Below are 25,226 nucleotides of genomic sequence, written 5' to 3'. Positions count from 1 at the left end.
AAAGAGGTAAAAAAAAAAAAACAAAAAAAAAAAAAGGAACAAGAAAAAAAACTTGACACGATTAAACTTCAGCTCTGCAGTCGCGTGCTCTCTCTTCATTTCATTTTACACACCACATGCTATACAGAGTGAATTCCTAACAACTGCATGGTTCGTTGTCTGCTGGAGTTTAATGCGCACGCGTCACAATCCGAGAGGCAATTATTTGCCAGGTTGACCAACTGTCTAAAACCTCTAAAATTTCGACAGCTTACGGTCGCGATTGTGCTCAATTCATAACTGTTAGAATTTTTTAGGTTAGAGACAGTTGGTCAACCTGACAAATAATTGCTCTCGGATTGTGGCTCGTGCGCATTGAACTCCAGCAGACAACTAACCATGCAGTCGTTAGGAATTCACTCTGTGTAATATAATTGTATTTTTAATTACACAACACATGCTGTTGTCGGTAAAATTGTGCTGTGATTTTTTTTATATCATATCTAGCTGTGCAAAAGCGTGAATTATTATATATATATATATGTAGAATTCGTGCAAGGTGCAGGATAAACAGATAGATAGATATGTAAACATACTCTGCAAGGACCGCGCCGAGTGTATTCATCAATTTCGTTTACGGTATTTGGGTCGGAGGATGTTCGGTTAGATCTGCAATTTGCGAGAGTGATATTTATCTAACGAGCGATTAACCAACCACCGTCGATGATGAAATTTCAAACAGATTAGTAGGTAAAACAATCGCGCCATTTTTGCGGGACCAAACAAAAAACAAAAAAAAAATAATCAAATATTTTTTTTCCTCATTATCTTCTATTAAACAAAATGAGAGAAAAAAATAGAAAATTGCACAAAGACAAGCGCATGAAAGTAACACAAAAGATATAGAAAGAAAGGATATTAATGTACCTTGGTAGGGAAAATTGACATTCATAGATATGCTACCAGTTCGAGGCGGGCCGGTGCATATTTGGCGGAAAATGTTGGTGGTGGTTGTTGTATTGATAGTTGTTTTGACTTTGATGACGTAACTGCGTCGTATTCGAGTTTGGGTGATGAATTGGATTCATTGAAGCAGGAGAAGAAGCCTGAAGTGGGAGCGCGTACACCCTCTGCGGGAGGAGCGAAGTCGCGTCAACCGAGTCAACGAGTCATGCAACATAAGCAAGCATAAAGAAAAAAAATAAAAAAATAAAAATATATATATATGAATAAAATAACAAAGAAAACGTCGGTTTTTTTTTTTTTTTTTCTTCTCATCGTTAATTCACTCTCAACAGCCTCGTGAAGGTTATTAATTCTAAACTGCGTTCTGTTGATACAATAAATTTATCAGGTATACAATTCAGTTCTACGTGCGGTCTTCTCGCGCGTTTCATCGATACGGTTATGCACAGTGAGTGAAAAAAAAATCACACGGTTAAAACGCAACAAAAAAAAAAACAAACAGCGACAGAGACAGAGACAACAGTGATCGGAGGAAAAAAAAAATAACAACATATTTCGACGAACAAGCACAGTTTCAACAAATCGAGTCGTTTTCAAAGCTCTTACGGCGCTTCTTCGTCGTTCAAGGTTACAAGGAAGGGCTTCTTTCATCCCACCGGTTAACAAGTTCGTACGGTTAATGTTAGGTACTGTAGTGTAAAATTTTTACTCATGGTTTTACCTTTGACGTTCGTTTCCTCGAACGATAAAGGGTGCAAGTTGCCTGGAGAAGCGCCAGTGCTACAAGGGCAGCTACGCAACCAACGATAACGTACAGTTTTGTCGAACCCAGTAGAAGTCCCGTTGTACTAGGCGAAGAGGCCTCGTCCTCGTCGGAAATGTCCGTGACTGAAAATGAAAAACCAAAACTCTTAACGAAGCTCTATTAATTTGGCTTCTTCCGGAGTGCCGTGATTATATCTATGCTGTGGGATCGATTAATTCATTTCTTACGGATACTGCGACGTTCGGTTTGGCAGCCATTCTGAACTTCGAGCTACTGTATATTCGCAAATTATTATCGTAAGATGGAAGGTAATTGGAAGGATTGCTACATCAGGCGAACTGAGGAAACGAAATGCAAATTAAGATTAAAACTTTTAATTGATTCTCTCGGTTCGTACAACCGACAATCGTTACGTTCGCTTTTATATTCTCTTATTTTTCAAGCCTCCGATTTAATTACCACGGGTGTAAATATACGAAGAGAATAAAACGGCTATCGTTCGCGGAGTTTCCGAACGTTGGCAATGTAATATCTCCAGGCAAGGTCGATATATCGTCAGGCTCTCAATGGCTTACTTTGTGGCGCTTTGAAGACCAGATATTGTGGGTCTACCCGAAGGGTTCCGACGCGCCCAGTGACCAGTGTCTCGTTCAGGGCCCCTCTGGCTATCGCTTCCGTGTCTTCGGGCCTCAAGGCCCGACCCTTTTCCTCATTTTTGTCGAGGATTAGGTTCATCTTGGCAAGGATCGATTCTCCGTCGGATCTGCGATGGGTGAAAACGACTCCATAAATTATTAGCCAACTCTTTGTTCTCGTAGACGGTCTTCTGACCCGTGTTTACGCGCATCCGCGAATTATTGACGCGTGGAATGAGAACGCGTTATATTCGTGCACACTCACCTCTCGAGCTGGTTCAATTTGATCTCATAGAAGCCGGGAACCTTGCTCAGAGCCGGTTTAAAGCTGTCTGCAATCGTGTTTGATATCGTTTCGAACTCTGGAGTGTTGGGATCCGGTGCCTGGAACCCATCCCCTAGGTCCAAAAGTTTTACCTCAAAGTCGTAGACGAGCCTGGGAGGACCGGGAGTGGCTGGCGCGTCCTCATCGAACTCTGAACGGGAATTGAACGAGTTTATTCAGGTACCTTACCGGGGGCTTGAGCTGGAATTCAAAAGCGGTAAACTCACCGTCGCCGCAGGACCTGACGCATATCCTGTCGCTCGATATCATCGGTACCGTCTCGTGTTTCTTGAGCTTTTTGTTAACGGCGTTGAAGAGGCCTCCCTTGATCGGAAACATCATGTAGACGCAGTGCTCGTCCGTGATTGAAATATCCTTGGAGTCTCTCGTCGCCCGTTTTCTAGTGAAATTGAGGGTCGTGAATCCGTCCTCGATTTTTCCGGACCGTTCAAGAATGTCCTGCGACTCGTCCAAAAGCGGGGAATTGTACCCGCTGATCCAAGTGTCCATGACGAACGGCTGACCAGTCAGCTTGTTGACCCATCCTATTATCGCGTCGGTTTGCGACTGGGAACCAATCGGAAGGATGATTATCATACATCGATAGTTATTGAGATCATTTTTAACGGATGAATAATTCCGGTCGTATCGACTCACCATTTTTTCGTCGTTGGACAATCCTATGCCCGTCCATTTGTCGGTGTGAGAAGTTACGATGGTGAAAGCCAGCAAGTCCTTGAAAATAAACAGCACGTTATTCAAACTGCCCAATCTTGGACGCCGCGTCGGTGAGACATGCTCGCGCGGCGTTTGCGCGATGGATTGCAAAAAGGAACGGGAAAGAGGCTTTATCAGCCACATTGTACCTTTTTGGCCTTGTAGACCCATCGTGCGGCGTACTCGCACGTACCGTTCTTCAAGGAACAATGTCTCGGATACCGCCATTCTCCGCCGCAGCCTCCACCTTCGAGTGGTGCGTGACCACCGGACTCGGTCTTGTGCTCGTCTGCGATAACGTTGAATTTATAGATTACGATAAGTACAAGGAGTTGACCCATTTCCAAAGCTGGCTGCAATTAATCAGCAACATGGTACTCACCGAGGAAGTTTATGCTTGTGAAGCCTCGCTGCGAGCTGTGACCGTGGTACTTGAGCTCGTCCGGCTTGTAGAAGTCCTTCACGGACACTTTGCTCTTTTCCACACCGCTCGGCGGGTCGTGGACGTAGCTTCCTGGCTCCTGACCCTTGGCCCAGATCACGTGCATCGCAGAGTCGACTATCTCGTGGTCCGCGAGTCCGGTGTCGTTGAGTTTCTTCCTGAAGACTATTGTCGTCACGCCATCCTTCTCGAAGCCCATTGCAGCCGTGAGGCCATCCTGACCACCCCAGAACGCGTCCGGACGCGGCGTAGATCGATCTCTCGTGTAATAATCTCCGATTCGGTGCGTCATGCCGACCGCGCTGCCGATCACGATGTCCGTACAGTCCATTGGATTGAAATCGTGCTTAGGAGTGTATTTGTGAACCGCCGATGGTGTTGGAGCTTGATAATTAAAAAATGTATCATTAGTAGACCGAGCCGCGACGCTTATAACTGTAAACGAATATTGCTGTTACCGTCGGTCATTATTATCATCGATAATATTATTGCGGTCTTACGACTAACCCGGTGGATCGGACTAAGGTATTTTACGTCTGCCCACATTCGAGGAGATAAGTAACAGTTGTATAACACTCACTCAGGTACGGTCAATTCTATTGAATTCGAAGCAGCATTCGTTGTTCTTTCAGATCGGTATGATACAAGTCCCGTATTCAAAACTGCATTATGCACGATGTATAATTCCGGCTCAAATTACTAACTAGGTACTCATCGCAAGTTCATCGCATTGCATATTTACATGATGCATGGTCCCACTTAAAATCACTATACATCATCTACACTACCAGCATAAACTACGTGTCGCAATATTACTCTACAAGTCATATATACAAAGCAAAAAACCAAGATCACTTTTGTTACCTTTTGTCGCTCCCGACTTCTCCGTTGGTCCCAGAGCTTCTACGTTGAAATTAGGCTCCAATTTCGGCTCAGGATGCGGTTCGGTTACGGGTTCGGGATTGGGTTCGGATTTTGGTTCAGCGCTCGGCTCAGAAACCGGTTCTGATTTAGGTTCTGTCGTGGGTTCCGAGATCGGCTCTGATTTCGGTTCCGCATTAGGTTCGGATTTGGGTTCAGCACTAGGTTCGGAAACTGGTTCAGAGACAGGTTCGGATTTGGGTTCCGCAAAAGGTTCCGAAATCGGTTCCGATGTGGGTTCAGAAACGGGTTCGGATTTTGGTTCCGAAACCGGTTCCGATGTGGGTTCAGATACGGGTTCGGATTTCGGTTCCGAAACCGGTTCCGATGTGGGTTCAGAGGCGGGTTCGGATTTTGGTTCAGCAGTAGGTTCAGACTTTGGTTCAGATGTGGGTTCAGAAGTAGGCTCGGATTTCGGTTCGGACGTGGGTTCGGAAACTGGTTCAGAGACGGGTTCGGATTTTGGTTCACGATTGGTTCCAGAGCGAGATTCGTTTACGGTTGTGAATACAGTGGATGATTCGTGGGTTGATGAAATGGGTTCGGGACGGTATGATTCCGTGATGGAGGTTGGTTCAGGAGTGGATGTTTTTGGTTGAGGTTCAGCAGTGGTGTAAGTAGGCGCGCCGCTGGGCTCCCCTGTGCAACAAAGCAACAACTCCATGCAACTATTCACCTTCGAACCTTCACCGTTGTGCATTATACATTTACGAAAATAATTCATGATACGTGGCTAATCGTTTTAGGGTCGTCATTTTTACGGGAAACAAGCTTTTGAGGGGAAATTTTGGGATGTTCAGTTGGCCGTGAGTAAAACGCGCAGAAGATCCAGTCCGTAAATCATCAACCGTTTAACGGGTATGCATATTTCTTTCAGGTGTAAAAGTCACTACCTTTGCCGAGGCACGAGTTGATATCGGTAATTTTCACTTTCGCTTGCTTTCACCGAGCGTTAAGTTCTCGAAAGGTACGTTTGACTTGTTTTTGTACACTCTTTCTCGCCGGTATTTACAGGCATGGATCGTTTGTGCGTACACACCGGCTTCCAATATCAGATTAGAAGGTGGCTACAGAATTTTTGTCAATTATTCTACTTGGAGTGGGTAATCTGTTAATAAGTATTCAAACATCGAAATTGCTGCAAGCTAACGTCTCGGTATCATTCGTTCGCCTTACGCAGTGATTAATATCGTGGGAATATGATATGGACTCCAATCAGTTATAGACCTAAAATAAGGTACGGGGATAAAAAGCTCGACTTTTAATAATCCTAAACTACAGAAAGCATCTCTTTCACTTAATCGCAACGTGCTGCGGCACAGTACCGGCAGAAGATTTTCCTCCGTAAATGCCAAGAGAAACAACTACGTCCGAGGTTCGCCATCCACGTACATATATCAACATCCAAGGTGTGTATTTACCTACGTCAGTATAACTCATACGGTTATACATTGCAAAATCGTGGGAAACTCAAGAGAGTGCAATTTACTCAACGACGCATATTTTACGTGCTATACAAGGGTTTCGAGCTACGTTCATAATCCAACATACTAACTACATACAGTCCACTCACCAGTCGTTGGTTCCGTCTCCGCGGCTCCGATAGCTCGCCTCTTCCGTCCTGGAAGAAAAAAACGAACCCAACACGTTAAACTTCGAAAATCCTCACCAATTCCACCGATCGTAAAAAATCACCACTCGCGTACCTTGCTTGCTGCTCACTTGGTAAGTGACGCTAGTGCGAACTGTGACATCGGAATCAGGCGGTGCGGCCCCGTAAGCCTTTGGTGATCTCCGTTTCGCCCCGGACTTTGAGGGCTCGGCTTCCGGTTCTGGAGTTGGTTCAGCACCGGGTTCGGGGGATGGTTCAGGACTCGAGACGGGAACCGATTTCGGTTCGGAAACCGGCTCGGCCTTCGACTCTGCGTGCGGCTCAGGCTCGGCTTTGGCAGAGCCACTTGTCGGCTCTGGAACGCCTTCGGGTGCCGGTTCTGGTTCTGATTTTGGTTCCGGTTTCGGTAGCGGTTCACCGGGCGGGTCTGAAAGTTCGGGAAAAGCCTTGCAAGCCGGAGTCAGGTCCTTCGGTCGCCATCCGAGTCCAACCCAAGAGGTGCCGTTGACCACCATTACAGCCTCGAGCTCGTTAATGTCCTTGAGAATCCGCCAGTAGAGCTTGAAGCTGTCGGAGAAGTTCTTCATGGTGTACGCGTCGAAGTTTATCTCCGTGCTCTTGATCGGCGATTCTGAAATTCGTGAGAAACGCGGATGTGTTCATATCGCGTCGGTTAACGCAACTCCTCGAAACCCAAGAACAGGGTGCCTGACAGTCCTACTCGATAGGAAGACTTCTTTCAGGCAACTTGTGTCAAGGTGTGTTTCGGACTTCCGCGCTACATTTCATCGCTTACTCTTGTTGCATCCGGGACCGAACCATCCGATGTTGCAATAGCAGTGTTTGGTCGGGGATGTCGTTCCCTTGTTGTCGACGCAGACCCCTTGCGATCCGCAGTCCACGTCGTCGAGGCACTCTTCCTTGATCTCGCACCTAGATCCGCGGTAGAATCTGTCGCATCTGCATCTTCCCACGAGGTATTTACCGTGCTTACTGCAGTCTTCTCTGTACTCTTTCTTCTCCAGAATCTGTTGGAGTACAAAACCGCTTCGGTTATAGTGTCATAACGACAGCTCGCGAAAGCCCGTCATTTACCACCCGCAAATTCTCACCGTACGTAACGCGTGCTCGTATAACTGAAGCTATAGTACCACTTCAGGTAGATGTAGGTAGATGCATTTAATGATATACCCGTAATCCTCCGAGAAACGCTTGTGAGTGTACTTTAAAGCAGACGCCGAGGAGACGCTTACGATATTTTTATTACCGTTTCTTTTTCGGACCGAACAATTTAAGGATCTTACATCGAACGTATAATATGCACCGTGCACGTTGTCCAAATAAACAAAATTACGTCTCGATGTATACTTTCGGACGATTCAGAAGGAAAGATCGATCGAAACTGCGGGTACGAACTGCAGGAAAAGTTCGGTCATTTCGACTGCTAATTTCAGGGAATTATTCGACACTGTACGATTAAACTCTTACTCTTCATTCATTTGAATTATAAATGGGATAGATTTTTGTTGGACCGTTTAAACTCGTGTTCAATCATTCTTTGCGCAGTACCATCTCGTTATAAGAGAGTGTTAAGGCGGTCAGGAAAATAGGATTCCAAGTAATTCGTCTCTTCAACGTTCCCCTACTACTACACGGAGTGCTCGGGCATGCTCCTCATTATAATAGAATCACAGTTATGTATTCGAATTCTGTGTCTAAACACGTATGACTCCACGCAGTCGATCGTTGGCTTATAACGAGAAGTCCGTGCCAAAGTTGGGAGACCTCAGGTACAATGGTAGAGTGGGAGAAGCTGTAAAACTCAGTCAAGTGGAACGAAGGAAAAATTCTCTTATAACAAGGAAGTGCTCTACCAGATTATCCACATACTATCGTTAAATCGTAAATTGACTCACGTCGATGTCGGCGCAGGACCAAAACCTGTACGTTGATCCCCATTCTTCGGCCTCTCGTAGAAGCCTGATGGTGCAGTCCTTGCACGTGAAGTTCTGAGGCAAGCTTACCGGGAATGATTGCGCCCTGAAAAACATATTTTTGAATTACCAATCGGCGATCGGGTTCCTCCCGAACCCCCCAACGCCACTCAAACGGAAGTCAAACGTACGTGGCATCGTCCTCGACGAATTCGCTGACCTGGGTGACCGGGGTGAGATCGACGAGGGGTCTGTCGAGGGCGTCTAAAATCTGCAGCCTGAAGCCACCCTGAGAAGAGAAAAATGAAAAGGGTCATCCAATGATAACGCGAGATGATCCGAGAGAATCGTTCAGGGTGAAAATGCACGTCGAGAAGCTGAATTCTTTGGCGTACAAAGAAAACGGGCATCTGGGCACGGGCCCAATCGACTTCTAGTCGTAGTGCAGATATACTATTTTTGACACGTATCCGTGTCAATTTACAGTACGCATGGAATAACAATGACCTTTGTAGCCACTCGCTGGAGAGCAGCTTTATAGTCACCGTACAGTGTACATCGTGTTTCAAAAGTCCTGCAGTGGGCCATGGCCGGCATTCAAGGTGCCATTCTGTTTTGTGCAAGAGGAAAACTTTTTGCTTTTTTTTAAAAAAAAAAAATCGATTCGTAGACCCATTTTGTAGAAAAAATTTGTCGCGGGAACACGGTATTTTGTTGCAAGTACCGAAGCGACGGAATATTTGTTTCGAAATTGCAAAAAATTTGATTCAATAAAATATACTTATAGATACGAAATCTCAATTTTGATTTAATCCATTTAATGAAATAACACTTTTTTCATGGTATCGTAAAAATATTGAACACGCTCTGGTAGATTCAACTAATATCACTTCCTACAGTTCATTAAATCTGTACAGTGGATAGAAATTAGTCGAATTTACGAAATCGTCAGAGTTACTAATTGATTACCGCTATCAAGTAACACGTTACATCGTGAAACTACAAAAAACTTTTCTTCAAGTGGCAAATTACTCTCCGTAACGCGTTAAAAATCCTTTCTAGCAAGAGAAGTAAGATGAGCAGTTATTAGAAGAGGCTTCAGGCCTCTGTCCAGTGTAATATGTAGAATTAAATCATTCGTGGTTCAATGCCATTGAATCAGTCTGTCGATTCGCAATGCCGTATTTCTCCGTCATTTTTCGATGTGAGACTAGATTCATGTAGCATAAATTGCAATCATGCGATAATATTTGCAAACGTAGCAATCAAACAATCATTCTTCAATCTTTACAAAATCGTTTCACTGCGTAGATCTGATTTTTCTCAGACACGATTGAAAAACATTTTGTTTTCCGCGCGTTATAAAATCAGCACAAAACTTTTCGATTGCGTGAAAATGATGTTCGTTCGGACGCATGTCAACCTTGAAATTTCGTCGCGAGCGCCAAACTTTTCTCATTAAGATGAAATTTTCTTCCGAGCATGAACGAGGCGCAGTATCGTCGAAAGAATGCCTCGTTCAGTCCGGTTCTCGCTTCGGGCCAAACACGTAAGTAACTCTTTCATGGATTCCAAGTGAAAGCTAGGGCGGTTGAAAAATCTCTCGTTGTAGGTACAGGTCGAGGATAGGTATCAGGTGCGCGCGCTAAAATTGTTCGTAAATATTTGTGCCGCACCTCAGGCGCTTCGTTGGGCGCGTTGTTTCGCAGGTGCGCAGAGGCGTTGTCTCGTCTAATTTTATTTCAATCATTTTCGTTTCCTTTTTCGTTCTCTCTTCATCTCACCGCTTGTTTCGTTTTCTGTTCTTATTTCAGGATCCCGGCGTGCGTTCCGCGCGCCTCTTTCCCATTCATCCAACAGCCTCGCGTTCATCGGCGTAACTCATTCCGCGATATCTCTCTTCGCTGTAACGAATTGCAAAATGTAATAAACAAATTTCAAATCCTCCTGGGCGTAGCCTAACTAAATATATTACACGGCGAGGACGCGTTGCGTACGATAACCGGAATGACTACCGATCTGGCAACAGGATCCCGATTATACCGTAAGAAACGCGCGTCCGGATTATTCGACGCCCCGATTCCATCGGGATAATTTACTAAGTGCTGCTGGTTACGCGTCCCGGTTTATCCGGGAAACGTCCCTCTTGCCTCTGGGATTTGTGAGAATTGATAGACGACCCGAAAGGACGTTGAGATACCTACGAAACTGGTTGGGTGCGAAGGCATGCGAGGCTCGTGTAAAGCCCGACGTCCCACAGCTGTTGACCTCAAACTTCTCTTGCTCAAGTCGCAGGATGAATGACTAATTGTGCACTGAACCTACGCGACTGTAATTATTATACAGCGGCCTCAGTCTTTGGTTATTGAAATTCTCTCTCTTGTTACGACCGACGATCGGTGCTCTGTAAGCCACGGATAAATATTTCGTTGTTGAATTTTTACATTATTCTCGATGCGATTGCCGAGGAAACATTTGCGCAATAGAATAAACTGCCGTTGAGTCGTAAATCGTGGATCGCAGGCTAATATATAAATTTACGTTTCTGAATTACATTCCCGTGAAGGTAGGTTAAAATTAAAGAACAAGATTAAAACGCGACCATACTGTAAATAAGAAAATAAACCAAAAAAAAAAAAAATGCGGTGTGGACTTCTATAAAATATTTTTTAGTGTCAATTCGACACTATTTTATGTCGATCTAACACTATTTGACGTTCAAGTTCTAAATTGACGGTGAAAATTGTTTTTTAGTAGTCCACACCGGTCACTTTTGATCGATTTTAACACCGTCATTTTTTTAAATTGCACTATCGATGCTGATATAAAAATCCAACCATACGTACATATAAATATAATGTTTAGAAAGAATCTGACGAGAGAGAAAGTCTGCAAGTACGCAATGTTTGCAAACATTGAAGCGTTACTTGGTCGCTGAATGTTGTGGGACTATCAAGGAACATTTTCGACGTTCGACAGAATTATCACAATGAACGTTGGCGCTATTCAGAGTGCGGGTGTCACGGTTAATAGATCGTTAATGGATCCATCATCAGCGGAACAATTGAATCGGTGTAAACTTTTGGTAGGGTAAATTCGTTCGTGGATCCGGTCATTGATGAATCGGAGGGACGAAAGTGCGACTCTGGATGTTTTGATGTGAATTCGAGGTACGTATGATCGATGATCGTCATTGTTACAGTGGAAGAGTAAAGTGTAACGATAAGTTTCCGTTAGTGGCGTAAAGAAAAAAGAAGAACAAGCTCCGGAATCCCAGTGATTTATGTATATACGTATGTATGTATATAAATGTTGAGATATTCCACTCGGTTTGCCTAGGTTTCAGGCCTTGAATGACGATTCGGAGTTTTTAGAGTTTAGAGGATGCCAGACAACGACGCCGCGTACATATTTTACGTTATTACGTGTTTCGGTAGTTATATTAATAAATAGAGGAATCACGAATGACGAGCGTCTGTTTGCTTCGGACTCTGACTACGTCGGTTATAATTATCGTGAGTATTTTATTTATTTTTCTCTCTCTCTCTCTCTCTCTCTCTCTCTCTCTCTCTCTCTCTCTCTGCTGTATTGAATAAACTTGTTATCCCGTCGCGGCGTCGGGGCAAGATGACTCGTTCGAAATGCAGTTGTAGCGTCGAAATTGCCGTACGTAGAGAGCAACAATTTAAATCGGAGAAAAAGAAGTGTGAAAATAAAAATAAACGAAAACGATGCATAACGATTGGAAATTATTTCCCATGATTAACGGCGTCGAATATGGCTCATTAAATCCGGCCCGTCGACTCGACGCGATGTATAATTCAACAATAACGATGACGAGGGTGATTCGAATTGTGCAGCGTAATTTAATCACCGCTGGAAGAGCGGTTTCGGTCATCGACGGTTCAGCAAAAATCGTTTCGCACTGCATAAGGCACTGCGGGATCTATACGCCGAAGAATGTTCGACCACCGACTGAAATCATACCGCATTACACGTTGTACGACGATTCGTGCAACTGCAATTCCCCCGACACAGTCGAAGCGTTTCGCATGACCGAGCAGAGAGAAGCGGTTTTGAAATTGAAGAATTTTCAACGCCAGGATATATCCGTTTCCATCGCTCGGCGAAAATAGTTCCACCGATATCGAGAAATCCAATATTTCCACATCGGCATATTTTACAGCGACTCTAACGCGCATTTGTAGAATAAAAATGAGCCGCAGCCGCGGCGCTTGACAAATTTCACTCTCAGATCCTTGACGTAGATTAACAATTTTCATTTTTTATCAGAATCGAAAAATACACTTCTAGGTAGAAAATGAAAATTAGTTTTCTTATCGAAACTTTACTTTTCGTAACTTCGCTTTGTCGGGTATCTTTTATTTCTTCGCTTCGAGTTTCGTCGCTTATTTAAAATATCCTCAATCGGAAATCCCCCTCTGTTTTGTTTTTTTTTCTTTTTTTTTTTTTTTTCTTACCGGCGATTCGTGATTAATCCGAAATGACGCCACGGGTCGGTCTCCAGGATCATCGCATCGTCATCATCGTCGTGTTGGCCGGTTTGCCGTGGCTTTTTAACGCGCATACTAACGCGTAGAATAACGCCTCGCGTCAAAGTGTAGAACGTGAATCGAACGGTGGTATCGATTAGACGTACACAACTAGGCGTTTATACAGACACACGGATATATCGATACACTGTACAGTTTACAGGCGCGTTTATACAGACATTCATACATGTATAGGTACGTATATGTATTGCATTATACATGTCTCTGTCAGCCGCGCACGAGCGCAACTGAAATAGGCATCGTTTTAACCGCTATGTATATGCGGAAGAAGAAATAAGAAAGTAACGAACGGGCTTTAGTGAACATTCCAATCGACTTAACCGCCGTGCCGTGGCGTTTCTTCCTATCTTCTATATTCTATGGATAAAAAAAACCTATGTATTATTATATTTTTTCAGATAATATTTCCTTTATTTGTTTCCCCCCTTCATTCCCTCACTTCACTTGTATTATATTATTACAACGCAATGATAACAATTCTTCCGGTCGGTCCTTGTAATATCCTATTTTACAATATATAATACATCGCTACGACAAATTTATTTCAGATGCAGAGTAGTTACGTAAACGGGATTCGGTGTTTTCAATTCTTTCTTTTCTTTTTTTTTTTTGTTGTTGCAGATTTCATTATTTCTTGTTATAATCAACCGGAAGCTCGCAGTTCGCGACGAAACACATCCGTCGATATTATCGATGTATACAAATTTTCGTTTCAAAAAAAAAAAAATTATATACCTGCTCTTGTCACTCCGAGAGGTTTTTTTTTTTTCTTTCTTTTTTTCATTCTCCCCATCATCTTTATTCCACGGTACAGTTCAAATTGACACAATTTACTTTGCAATATCACGGTATAACCGACAAAGTTTGCTGTTTAAATTAGACACATTATAATAATCGAATCGGATTGTAAATTCGGCGGTGAAAATCAACGTTGAAATCTCATCAAACGACGAATAACAAACAGTCGTCTTGTTTCTAAAACCTGTATTACGCGTCCGCGGTAAACTTGACTTTGCCGTGGAATTTTGCGGACGCGCGACATTTTCTAAAAGAACATCTCTCGTCGGCTAATAACAGTCGGCGTAAAACGTAATCGATTTGAACACGATACCGATAAATGCTGTTCAATATTCCACAAACATCGCCTTATTCTTTGGTTAAAATTTCATCCTTTGTCAGTAGTCCAACGACAGCGTCAACGGTTGAAAGGTTTTCGTACGAGTACACACATGATTCGCAGTCAGGGGAAAAAGGAGAGAGAAAAAAAAAAATAATTAAAAAAAAAAAAAAAAAAAAAAATATGACGGCACCAATTTTTTACCGTTTTTTCACCTGCGAGCAGGATATACGGATAGTTTTCGGTGAAGTATAATCTTCGTGACAGAGGTGAGGAGGTGAGGATATTACATCGCTAAGAATCGGCCTGTAGTTTATAACACACACACACACACAGCGAATGTGTGTATCGGTTATTTTGCAAGGCGTTGGAATTTTTGTACGAAAGGCGACGACGACGTTGCGTGGTTTGCTAAATAGCGGGTGTTTTCTTGACTGAATAATTCAACGCAGTCCCCTGCCTTGAAGAGAGGAGCGTAGGCCGTAATGCCGATCCGTCGCCCTCCCTTTTCCCCGCGAACATGTCGTAACTCGGTAACAACTTATGCGTAAAGCCATAATCCATAAAGAAGAAGAAAAAAAAAAAAAAAAAAAAAAACGAAACTAGCGGAAGACGAATCACGAATCGTTAAAATTTCATTGATCCTAGTGTGAAATTGTATCGTTTTGAAACAATTGAGCGGCGCGCGGGCTTTTTCGTCGACGAATTTTATTCGTCGCGCGAATTTCATACCTTAGGTTTTAGAAAATTGACGATAGAAATACGATAGAAAATATCGAGAGACCGTTGTTACGTGTTCTTTTTTACACCGCATTCGCGGGTGATTCTGTAATCAGTCGATATTGTTGCTGTACGTGCCTTTAGGATCGAATTCCGATCGTCTTAACGGAGTGACGTCACCGTCGCAACCTCCCACATACCTAAACGTGTGGCGAGATACGACGTACGCCGGAGATTTTGAAAGAAAATAATTTTACCCCGTGTTTCTAAGCTTCCTTTCAACGATTCATCGATCTTTTGCCTTCGGGATATACTAAGACCTTGGTATCACCGATACGACCGTCTCATGTGGAGCACCTTGTGCACCTGCATTCTTTTATACCTTATAAATCGAACGCGGCACGATGATTAATGCCATTAAATACTCGTGCGGGAATTTAAATCCGTGTTACGGTTCACGAAACGGCCGTTGATTGGCTATCGTCTGTAAGTGTGTGCCTTTTTTCCTTTTTCTTCTTTTTCTTCTCTTTTTTTCTTTGTAGCTTTTAAACGCTATCATCAACGCCGCGACGCTCTTCTCGTCAGCACTGAGAAGGTTACGTACGACTGGCGTTAAAATCGGCGAGAATAATGGTTTAATGAATTTATTTGTACCGTTTATGAAAAATTTCAATGCTTCGAGGAGGGTGAATCACGGGACAATAATTCTCCTAAGATTTGATTGACGGGTTAATGTTGCGCATATTATTACATGACGCATAGAGTGCGATGATGAAATAAAATTATCGTGATAATGATAACTCGATTTCGGTTATCCGATCGGTTCGGATCGCAACGGTTTGTGAAACAAGTCGTCCCGCAGAACTCGGAGCGAGTATGAAAAGGTTCGTTTAAACCGAGGATGTGTTATGCCAGAGTTCCGGCGTTGCCTTATGGATAACGGAAGTTGCATGGCACCGGAATTATTCATTACCAGCACCAGTTACCATTGTCTTGATCTGGGGCTTACGCGCAAAGCTGATAGTCGGTATTACGGCTGGAGGTTTCGTTCGCCTCTTGCCGATGATTTTTCTCATCCCAAAACGGTTAGAAGGTGAGGATGCAGAATTATGTACAGTACCTGTGTAACAATAAAGCAGAGAAACTCACCCTGTGCGGATAGGCGAGATGCCAGGTGACGTTGAAGCTGCTGCCGCTGAGAAACGAGGTTCTGATGTCACCTGGGAAAAAAAAATATCGAAGGTTAAAATCTGCCATATTTTCATTTTTTACCACGATCCAAAAATATAGTTCCAGGTGGAAAATGAAAATTAGTTTTCTAGCCGTAACCGGAAAGTCTGGTATCCGTTGCTATTCTTTGTCATTACGATCGCTGTTGCTAGATTTTCTCGCAACTGTTGCGAAAATTTAACGCTCGTGCAACGATAAATTGACGTTGAAGCCTTGTTTAACTACAAAAAGTAGAGTAAACCTCAGAAACTGATTTCGTGTTCCAATTAGCAAAAAAGGATCGATGATAGCGCAAACAGTTTGTTTTTAACGACACCTGTTTTACTCAATTTTTCTAGTTACTGTAACGAATGAAATTTTTGCTCAGTGTAAGTTATATCGAAGTTCTGGCGTTAGTTTCAAATGCAGAGCCGTAGGAATGCTAGCCCAGTTATATTTTCTTGCCGTTTGTAGAGAAAAAAAGAAAAAAAAATGTGTAACCAGCCCTCGACCGAAATTTGATATTCAATCTTCTACGCGGACGTTCTCCCTGCAGTTTCCTAGAAATTCAATAAAACTTGATACCCGCAATTTTCTCGCCGTGCAAACGGCATCGTGCAAAAAAAAAAAACGCATTTAACGCGTACAAAAACTTGGACTTTAAGCAGGCTGCAGGATGCGCCGTTTTCCGCAATTTACCTGCGTTAAAAATACTCGAGGGTAATTCGAAGAGAAGTACCAGGAGGCTGGGCCCAGTTACTTAAGCAATAAACTCCGCTGATGCTCGAGCGTAAATATCGCGAGTATAACGCGACGTTTACGTATGTATTTATGTATGTATATATATACGGATGTATCCGTGTATGCTTATGCATAATTTAAACGGTACAACGTGTTGCGATGCTGATGCAATTTGTACCAGCGATGCGGAAGCTTGCGGGAAAGAATTTCTACTCCTTCTAATTGGTTTTCATGCACAATATTGTAAATATCATACGTACGTTTCGCATCTACAAAGTGCGTTAATCGTTCCGCGAATATGCGATATTATCGAGAGTCGAAATTTCAGCGATTCTGTAATATCGAATCGGCGTTAATTCCAGTAGAAATTTTGGCCCTACTGTAGACCTGCGGGTACTAAGTAAGGATTTATTAAATCCTGTTTGGTCCTTAGTCCTGTTCAGAATTTTGAGAAATCTACCTGCTAGATATTTACACCTATCGTGATCTTTGACACACCTGTTTGAAAGACGTGAAAGCCTATCTACGGCCTGGTTAGAATTTTTCAAATATCGATCAACTTTTTCAATTTTCATTTTCGTAATGCACGTACATTCGAACGTATGCATAGAAAATTTCATATCGATCCGAAAAATATTCTCCAAGTTACGCGCCCATTTTCAGAGACTCTGGAGCGTTTGAAAGTTCTTGTGAATCTTTGAAAGCTTTTTTCTCAAAACCATGTTTTCAAAGTCGGTGAGCAAGATTTATCGGAAACGGCTGAACCGATCAGTCTCAAATTTTTATACAAGCTTTATTGTTACATATTTCTCAGTTCTTAATCGAAGGTTTTTTTTTTATTACCGTTGATTATTTTCCTTTTTATAGACAAATTATGGCGAAAATTTTTATGGGAAATCGTTTTTTTTTTTTTTTTTTTGCGAGGCCGCCGTTTCGTTAAAAATCAACATTTTGCTCATTTCTCCGATCTCAGATCAGATAATACTGTATATTAAGTAAATCTTTTTCGTTTTTCCATTTCGGATGATCAAGTCCAGAGATATCTTGCTCATCGCAAGACGCCTTTTTTTAAAGGTGCAGCTTGAAAAATCATTTTTTCTTATAAATGAAAAATATCAGAATGAAGTTCGATGTTACCCTGATATGTATGTACATTTTTATATTAACAAATTGAAATGCCTATTCGTGAAAAATCCTTGCAAAAATCGATTTTTTTTCGCGCCTCCCGACTAATTGCAAAGTTTTCAATCGACAAGCTTGATTTCAGTTTTGAGTAACTTGTGTGTCTGCCGCTAGGAGCGCCGAAGCGCATTTTGTTCTCGTGTTTGAAAACGTGCCGCGAATTGGTAATCAATGAACGCGTAAACTAACTCCGAGTAGTCGTAGTCGGACCGTCACTTACAATCAATTCGCTTCTGATACGGGAAGATACCGATCATTTAGAGATTTCATTTAACTAAAGCTGGATCAATGGATCACAAGAAAATTTGCAAACCAGGAGTATGAATTTGATCGGAGTTAAATCAACAATCACAAGGTAAAGGAAAAAAGATATGCATTTTCAATAATTATTACTTGATACCTTGTTGCATGGTTTGCAAAAAAAGAAAAAAAAAACAAAAAAAAACTATGAAACCTGCATCAGGGATTAGTTACGGAATATTTGAACCCGGCTAGTTCTGATTCCGCAGCTTGTGTTTTTGCTTCGAAAAATCGCGCGGCTCTCTAATTACTATTGCAACTCTTTCTTCACTCTACGACTCTCCTTTATATCCCCAAAATCAACGACGATGGGCCGCGTGCGGTGACTTATTTATATTAACAATCGACATCTCGCAACGATCATCGGACGAAAGCGAGTGCTTGGCATTTTTCTTGGCTTTCGCGGTTACATCGAAAGCATAAAATCCGGATTAACCACCCCGGGCGATGACATCTATCGCAAGATCCAGGCTTCGATTGTGAATACAAATAATATTTTCGGATTTGTATCGCGTCGCTGCATTTTTGCAGACTCGGCGTCGATAATTGATCAAACATAAATTTCATTTCGTAACCCTGCGACAAATAAACCGTTTAATTAACATTTTCCATATCTCCCTTACGTCCCATCTCCGTCAGTTTCTCTTTTTTACGGACCGATCGATTCTTGTCGCAACGTTAACTGAAACTAAAACGTACCGAATTAAACGCTCGTCAAAGATCTCTTCGTGTGTACCTAATTAATTCGCCTAAATCTTTTTTCCTTTTCCGTTTATTTAAACTCGTTGATCGATCGATTAAAATATATTTCTCACATCGATCTAACGTTGTAAAATTATCCAGGCACGAACCGTGAACTTGAATCAGTCTGACAAGCTTGTTCAAACGTGATTCGACGTGAATCCCATTCGCGCGAAGCGTAAAAATTTCCATCGATCGTTTTACGGCTTATACTTGTTATCCAGCCGCGACTACTCGTAAATTTATTTAGTGTCCAACTAAACGGTTCGGAAATAAAACTCTCGAAACAACGTTCGGTGATGAAATCGCCTCCGGTTATTGATTGAAAATTTCGATCATTCACGCGTGAGAAGGTGTCTCTGTATTTTCTCTTGCGAATTGCTCACTCCTCCGATTTCTTTGCAAATATCTTCGCATGGGAATATCGTAAGGGAACGAGAAAATCTTATTGTTAATTAGACGCGCCGAGGGACTTGCGACCTGGTAAATATCGCGCTACAGCTGATTGTACCGGAAGTGAACGCGCTGGCACAAGACTAAAGTGAATTGCAAATCGTTAGTTCCATACCAGAGGTTTTTACACTTTCTTCGCTCATTGTCAGAGCTGCTGTTTTCATCTCTCTCTATCTTTCGTCACAATGGAATAGCCATGTATAACATGAAGCCAATGTTTGAATCGAAACTTGAGAAACTCATCCGCATTGAATTCGTATCGTAAAAATTTCCGTTTTATTGACTGGTGAATAAATGGTGGTCAGTGATGATGCGTTCCCATTGTCAGGAATTTTTTACGTACGCGTGAAATTAACGAAATTTTATCGTCAGTCTTCTTTGAATACGTAATATCGGATTTACTATACTTTTAAGTATTCCACGGTTGATAAACGGGTTATGGTAATTTTGTAAATAATTGACGAAAATTTAAGACGCTTATCTTACAAGCCGATTTATATTTATAGCGATAAACTTGTTCGTTGACTCGACTTCCAAATCCTTGGTCTAAAATTAGTATTTTTTAGATTGTTACCTATATATATATATATATATATATATATATATATGTTTTTTTTTCTTTCTTTCTCTCTTTAATTTTCTAAATTGACATTTTTCATGAGAGTTTCATTTGTTTTTATCAACGAATACAGGGGAAAGCGTAAAGCTACCCGGTAATTAACTTCCGACTATAACTTTTCGAATAAAATTTGATTGAAAAATGATAATGTGGTAATTTCTACGCAACTGTATCGATAACCACTGTAAAAAATCAATAATAAGTTATTGAATTCATCACCGGAAACTTCGCCGCAAATTGCTTCGCCTTCGATAAATAAATGAAAACAAACCGTCCATTCGGAAAGAATATTTGCATCGATCCGAGGAAATCCGTATTCTGCCTTTCGCTAATTATAACCTACACGTGCAATTTTCAACCATAACGATTATCGTAAATAACGTCTTTTCTTAAAAAGGCGTTAATATTTGTCGAACGGTTGTGGAATTTTCGAGATATGCGGGAAGTGTGTGCGAAGTCATTAATTCTCACGAAAAAAAGGACCGACTTGTTTTTTCTGTTCTCGTATCACCCCCCCCCCCCCCCCCCCCCCCCCCCCCCCCCCCCGTGTAACTCCGACACAAATTTATACCCGTGTACAAAAACCCTCCGTTATTTACCGCATAACTCGAATCGCTCGAATATGCAAATCCGGGCACTCTGGGCTCGGGTTGCTCTAACGGTGGTCGTCGGAGTGCTGCTGCAGCTAGTGATACAGGTTTCAAGATCCACCTTAAACGCCCACGCGATTCGCGAGTGACTCGTAGCCGATTTTTGACGCCGCTTCTTTCGCCTCGACACCCGGTCACGTCCTTGTCTTTGACCTTTTCCTACGTCATGTTGTAAATAATTTATTCCCGTAGCGCATAACTGCGGACAGACCGATTCCCGCGGTGACTCGATAGCAGCGATCGCGTTGTAATGCGATATTGGAAACGAGCTGCTTGCGAATCGTCGGACGTAGCTCCGAGCCTCCGCAACCTTCTCGAATTTCATGTTTTTGGAATTTCGCTTACTACGACGGTCGTATCGATTGCCGCGAATTTGCTCGTTTTTTTTTTTTGTTTTTTTTTACCGCAGTGAGAAAAATTTCATTTGTTACAGTAACTAGAAAAATTCGATAAAACAGGTATCGTTAAAAAAAAAACTCTTTGAATATCGTTGGAATTACGAAAAACAAGGCACGCGTAACCATTTTACGCTATCGTCGATACTTTTTTGGTAATTGAAACGCAAAATCAGTTTGTGAGCTTTACTCTACTTTTTTTTAGTTAAACAAGGCTTTGACGTCAATTTATCGTTGCGCGAGCGTTAAAGTTTAGCAACAGTTGCGAGAAAATACAGTAACAGTGATCGTAATGAGAAAGAATAGTAACGGATAATAGACTTTTCGGTAACGGCTAGAAAACTAATTTTCATTTTCTACCTAGAAGTATATTTTCCGATCGTGGTAAAAAATAAAAATAGTCGAGGACGTGATCGGTAAACGGAAATAAAAATTTCTCTCAGTGCACACTGTTGTTTCTACAACGAACAATGTTTTTTATCATTGGGGTGGGACTGAGGTTCCGAAAGCGCCTAATTTCAAATTATTAAGAAACATCCGGAAGTTCCGAAAATTAAAATATACTCAGACAGCGTGATTTACTCGACGAGTGAGTGTAAAAAATCAGAAATACCGAAAATCATAATTACCCGGATTCCGAACGCAAAAATATCGAAAATCCAGACCAAAGTAAGATCAAAGTGGTGAAATTTCACCAAACCAGAAATTCACAGAACTGAAAATCTTGATGTTTCAGATTTTTGAACTTTCTCAATTTCGCTCTCTTGGAATTTCAACCCCATCGGTAATTATTCACCGCAAATTGTGCGTTTTCTTCTTTTTCTTTCAATTTTGTTTTCAATAATTTTTGACGCGCAGTTTTTCGAGCCATCAAATTTATCAGTCGACTTACAAATGTTAGGTACGACTCGTAAAAGAGGCGCAAAACGTTTTGCTATATCGATTATTTCCGGTCTACAAAGCCACGGTTTTCTCATCACCAACATTGTTAAAATTATAGTCGAGTTTAATAAACCTGACGGTGATTTGAGCCACTCGAGGAAAATGACCAAAAAAAAAAAAAAAAACAGAGCTTTCTTGTCGATTCCTACAGTTTGTCGAATGATTTCGCACGGTTTAAATTTAATTCTCGTAATACACGCGGCAAGTATGCTCGTAAAAGTAAAACTCTCGTTGTGCTTTGTTAATTCGCGGTATCGGCGCAAACCTGTATCAAGTGTTTTTCATCACCTTTCTTCGGCTCTCGTCGATATTTCTTTTCATGCAATTTGTACGGTACATAGCGTGCGCTGCTCGTTACATTCGACATTGCAGCGAGCAAAACGGCGTTCGAAAAATAGCCGTGAAATTGAGGCGTCGAACAGCAGGAGGCAAAAAGTGATTTGGGCCGCGCGTGCCGGTGCAGCGTGTCTCTTCTGCATTTCTACGTCTGACACTTATTTTTACAATGCCCAACTTCCTCCGGGACGAAACGCTTGCTCGATATTCCGCTGAAGAAAGATTTTCTTCGACAGTTGTTAAAGGCACTGTGCCTGAAAACTTTCGTTCGTTCTTTTCGCGCAGCGGGAGAAAATTTTATTTTCGTACGGAAAAAGAGAAGGAAAGAAAGGATATAAAATTGAAGAAATTAAAGTAATTGGAAAAAGAAACGAGAATAGAAAACATCTGGCTGAAGCGATTTAGGTTAAAGTATGCCTGTTGTGAATAATCGAGGACGATTATTTACTCTCAGTTTCGAGAGTGAAATTACAGAACCATAAACCATCTCGTACTACGAGATTTAATCTATATAATCTCGAATATCTTCAGTTCCGTATATGAATCCCCGTTCTCATTTGCAAGGAAAAACGATAAATAAATATAATTACAGACGAACCGGGGACTTCTTAATTTGCAGTTAAGCGTGTAATCGCAACTGGACCGCGATCTTTCCGCGACGAAAAATCAAATTCCCGACGACACCGCATCGCGTAACGTTCATAAACGAGCGTATGATTTATCACATACGTGAATCAGTGTTAGCGGTAGAAGGTGGCAGCAGTCGGTTACCTAATATCATCTTTCAAGGACCTCAATTTGATCGTCATTAAAGGCCGTGCAGTCTGCGTAACGGACCGTGTATGCAAAACTGCAAATCCGGCGAAAATAGTCGTAGTTTTTAAGTTATAATGGAACTGCGAGAGATCGGGAAGCTGATAAATTCGAGAGGAGGCGATTAAAACAGCGGTTTAATCGCGGGAAGAAGAAAAGAGGTAGATGAAAAAAAAGAAAACAAGAAACCAAAAAGTCAACGGTAGGGAAAATATACCGCAGACCGGAATCGCTTTCCATACGGAACGACTGACTGCGTGACCCGCGAACTAGCTATTTTACACTCCAGGCCGTAACGTTTCTTCTTCTTTCCACTCGCCGCGCTCGACACGATTTTCGCGATAAGAAAGATTTTTCGGTCGCGAGTCAAGTGCTCCGTTCGCAATTATTAATCCTTGTTGCGTCAGAGTTAGATGAGCATAACTGAGAAACGCCTCAGAGATCCGATTGATCGTTTGAGTTTGATAAAAAAAAAAAAAAAAAAGACAAAAAAACAGCAAGTGAGGAAAATTTGCCGCGTCGAAGTTACGGTAATGAAAAAATTCCCGATAACCGTTGTAACATCGTGCGTTGATCCTGTAATACATAATTTTATCTTTCATTTTCTCGTCGGTTCCCCCCCCCCCCCCCCCCCTTTTTTTTTCTTTCACTTCGTCCTTAGCCGCAAAAGCACTGTAGCGATATTTTTTCTCAGATCGTGCGGAGAAGTTTATACCGCAGAGAATAGCTAATTCAAACGTTGTTCGCAGTAATTTTGTTCGGAGCGCTAACCGCGGATGCCTTGCCACCTGAAGTAATTACCGGAGAATGCCGCTTGGCGAGCGGCTAAGACTAAGACGTTAGTAGACAAATACTAGGCGTAGTGAAAGTCGGTTCGAATCGTATACAAGCTTCGTCGTTCCCCACGCCTCGTCTCCTCTGCTATTTTAATGCCGTTTTCCCACCGACCATCGGCTGCCGGAATATCTCCGTCGTCATAATTCTACGGCAGGCAATAATCCATGAATGAGTGGGTTCGTTCCTGTACCCCGAAAGTCGGGATAAGACGGGCGCGAAATTGGCCGAAGCGCAAACGTCAGCTTTCGCATTTCTTCTACCAGCTCGCGCCAATCGACACGCCAAATTCTCTCTCACCTCTCGGCATTCCGCAGGGTCCCGGCGTCCTCGCGTTGTCCAGGAAGTCGAGGTCGTACTTCCTCGCGTGGGGAAAAGTCAGGGCGACGTGTCCCTTCGCCGATTTAAACAACGCCACACCCAGGACGAGGACGAAGAGGAGAGTCCTCGTCGTCTGGGCTCGGTTTGGACCCAGCATCCTTTTCCAACTATTCGATTCTCTCTTTCTTCCAATCAACGACTGCAACGCACTGCTTCTTCTTCTTCCTCGGTATCGAAAATCCGTTCCCTCACCGCCTGCATAGAGCCTGGTTTTTCCGGGGCTCCTCGGTGTAACCTGTGAACGTAGTAGGATTTACCAGGAGGACCTGGAATTTGTACCCATCGACACGCGGTTTGGTATCCTTGGTCAGAGAACAGCCTAACAGGATGTCCTTAGCACGAATAGACTGGGACCATTTGTCGTACTGTACGGATACGTCTAATTAAAATGGTATTACGTCTTACTGCTTCCTCTCGATATAGACGCGTGGTTGTCTGTTTCTTTTTTTTTTTTTTTTTTTCCTCTCAGTCTGTGACGTAAGAACACTTGTGTGATTCGTCCGATTACTCGTTAAACAGACGTAACGTGGATGGGAGACTCGACGGATTGAACGTAGAATGAAATCCGTACGTACGTGTTTATTACCTGAACGATAAATCGTTCCCTGTATCAGCGTTTCCTCTTCGTTGACAACGACAAGTGAATAAGTAAACAGCCGAAACGAAGAAGAATAAGAAACTTGGAACGGTGCACTGATTCACAGACACCAACGACACTCGTTTACTCGTCAATATCCGTTTTTCGTTATCAGAGGCACTAAAATCTCGTGAAAAATTTCACCGCCGATTTGAGAGAAGCCATTTTGGTATCAAGAAACGCGGTATCGTTGCTCCGTAGAGTTTCACTCTGGCCGTTTCGTCTTCGAGACGGTGTCGAGGACTGGCTACTCGAGACGCGCGGCACCATTGCGAACTGGCCCCG

General features: G+C 42.5%; 1 protein-coding gene and 1 long non-coding RNA gene across 7 annotated transcripts in view; one reads left to right on the top strand and one right to left on the bottom strand.

Annotated features, from left to right (window-relative positions):
• nahoda overlaps nt 1-25,226 on the bottom strand; it is a 27,920-nt gene extending 2,694 nt beyond the window's left edge. The window contains exons 1-18 of one of the 6 annotated variants that reach the window (XR_006883428.2): nt 24,880-25,226; nt 24,224-24,539; nt 15,858-15,928; nt 8,489-8,586; nt 8,280-8,403; nt 7,160-7,391; nt 6,458-6,994; nt 6,325-6,372; nt 4,695-5,390; nt 3,771-4,214; nt 3,538-3,677; nt 3,329-3,406; nt 2,899-3,238; nt 2,612-2,822; nt 2,287-2,474; nt 1,667-1,833; nt 907-1,109; nt 576-648 (exon numbers count right to left, since the gene is read on the bottom strand). Coding sequence is in view for 4 of the 6 variants with exons in the window: in XM_046627449.2 (XP_046483405.1) it covers nt 939-1,109; nt 1,667-1,833; nt 2,287-2,474; nt 2,612-2,822; nt 2,899-3,238; nt 3,329-3,406; nt 3,538-3,677; nt 3,771-4,214; nt 4,695-5,390; nt 6,325-6,372; nt 6,458-6,994; nt 7,160-7,391; nt 8,280-8,403; nt 8,489-8,586; nt 15,858-15,928; nt 24,224-24,401 (3,723 nt within the window). In the remaining 2 variants the exon portion in view is untranslated. The remainder of the gene's footprint in view (nt 1-575; nt 649-906; nt 1,110-1,666; nt 1,834-2,286; nt 2,475-2,611; nt 2,823-2,898; nt 3,239-3,328; nt 3,407-3,537; nt 3,678-3,770; nt 4,215-4,694; nt 5,391-6,324; nt 6,373-6,457; nt 6,995-7,159; nt 7,392-8,279; nt 8,404-8,488; nt 8,587-15,857; nt 15,929-24,223; nt 24,540-24,879) is intronic. The other 5 variants (XR_006883429.2, XM_046627449.2, XM_046627446.1 and 2 more) reach the window with 5 other exon arrangements.
• LOC124219625 (uncharacterized) overlaps nt 18,069-25,226 on the top strand; it is a 105,804-nt gene continuing 98,646 nt past the window's right edge. The window contains exon 1 of the long non-coding RNA XR_011177246.1: nt 18,069-18,195. This is a non-coding gene — a long non-coding RNA (uncharacterized lncRNA). The remainder of the gene's footprint in view (nt 18,196-25,226) is intronic.

The sequence above is a fragment of the Neodiprion pinetum genome, chromosome 5, assembly GCF_021155775.2.
Source record: "Neodiprion pinetum isolate iyNeoPine1 chromosome 5, iyNeoPine1.2, whole genome shotgun sequence".
In the NCBI taxonomy this organism is placed as follows: domain Eukaryota; kingdom Metazoa; phylum Arthropoda; class Insecta; order Hymenoptera; family Diprionidae; genus Neodiprion; species Neodiprion pinetum.
The sequence above is the reverse complement of the archived record's forward strand: the minus strand, read 5'-3'. Positions and strand labels throughout refer to the sequence as shown.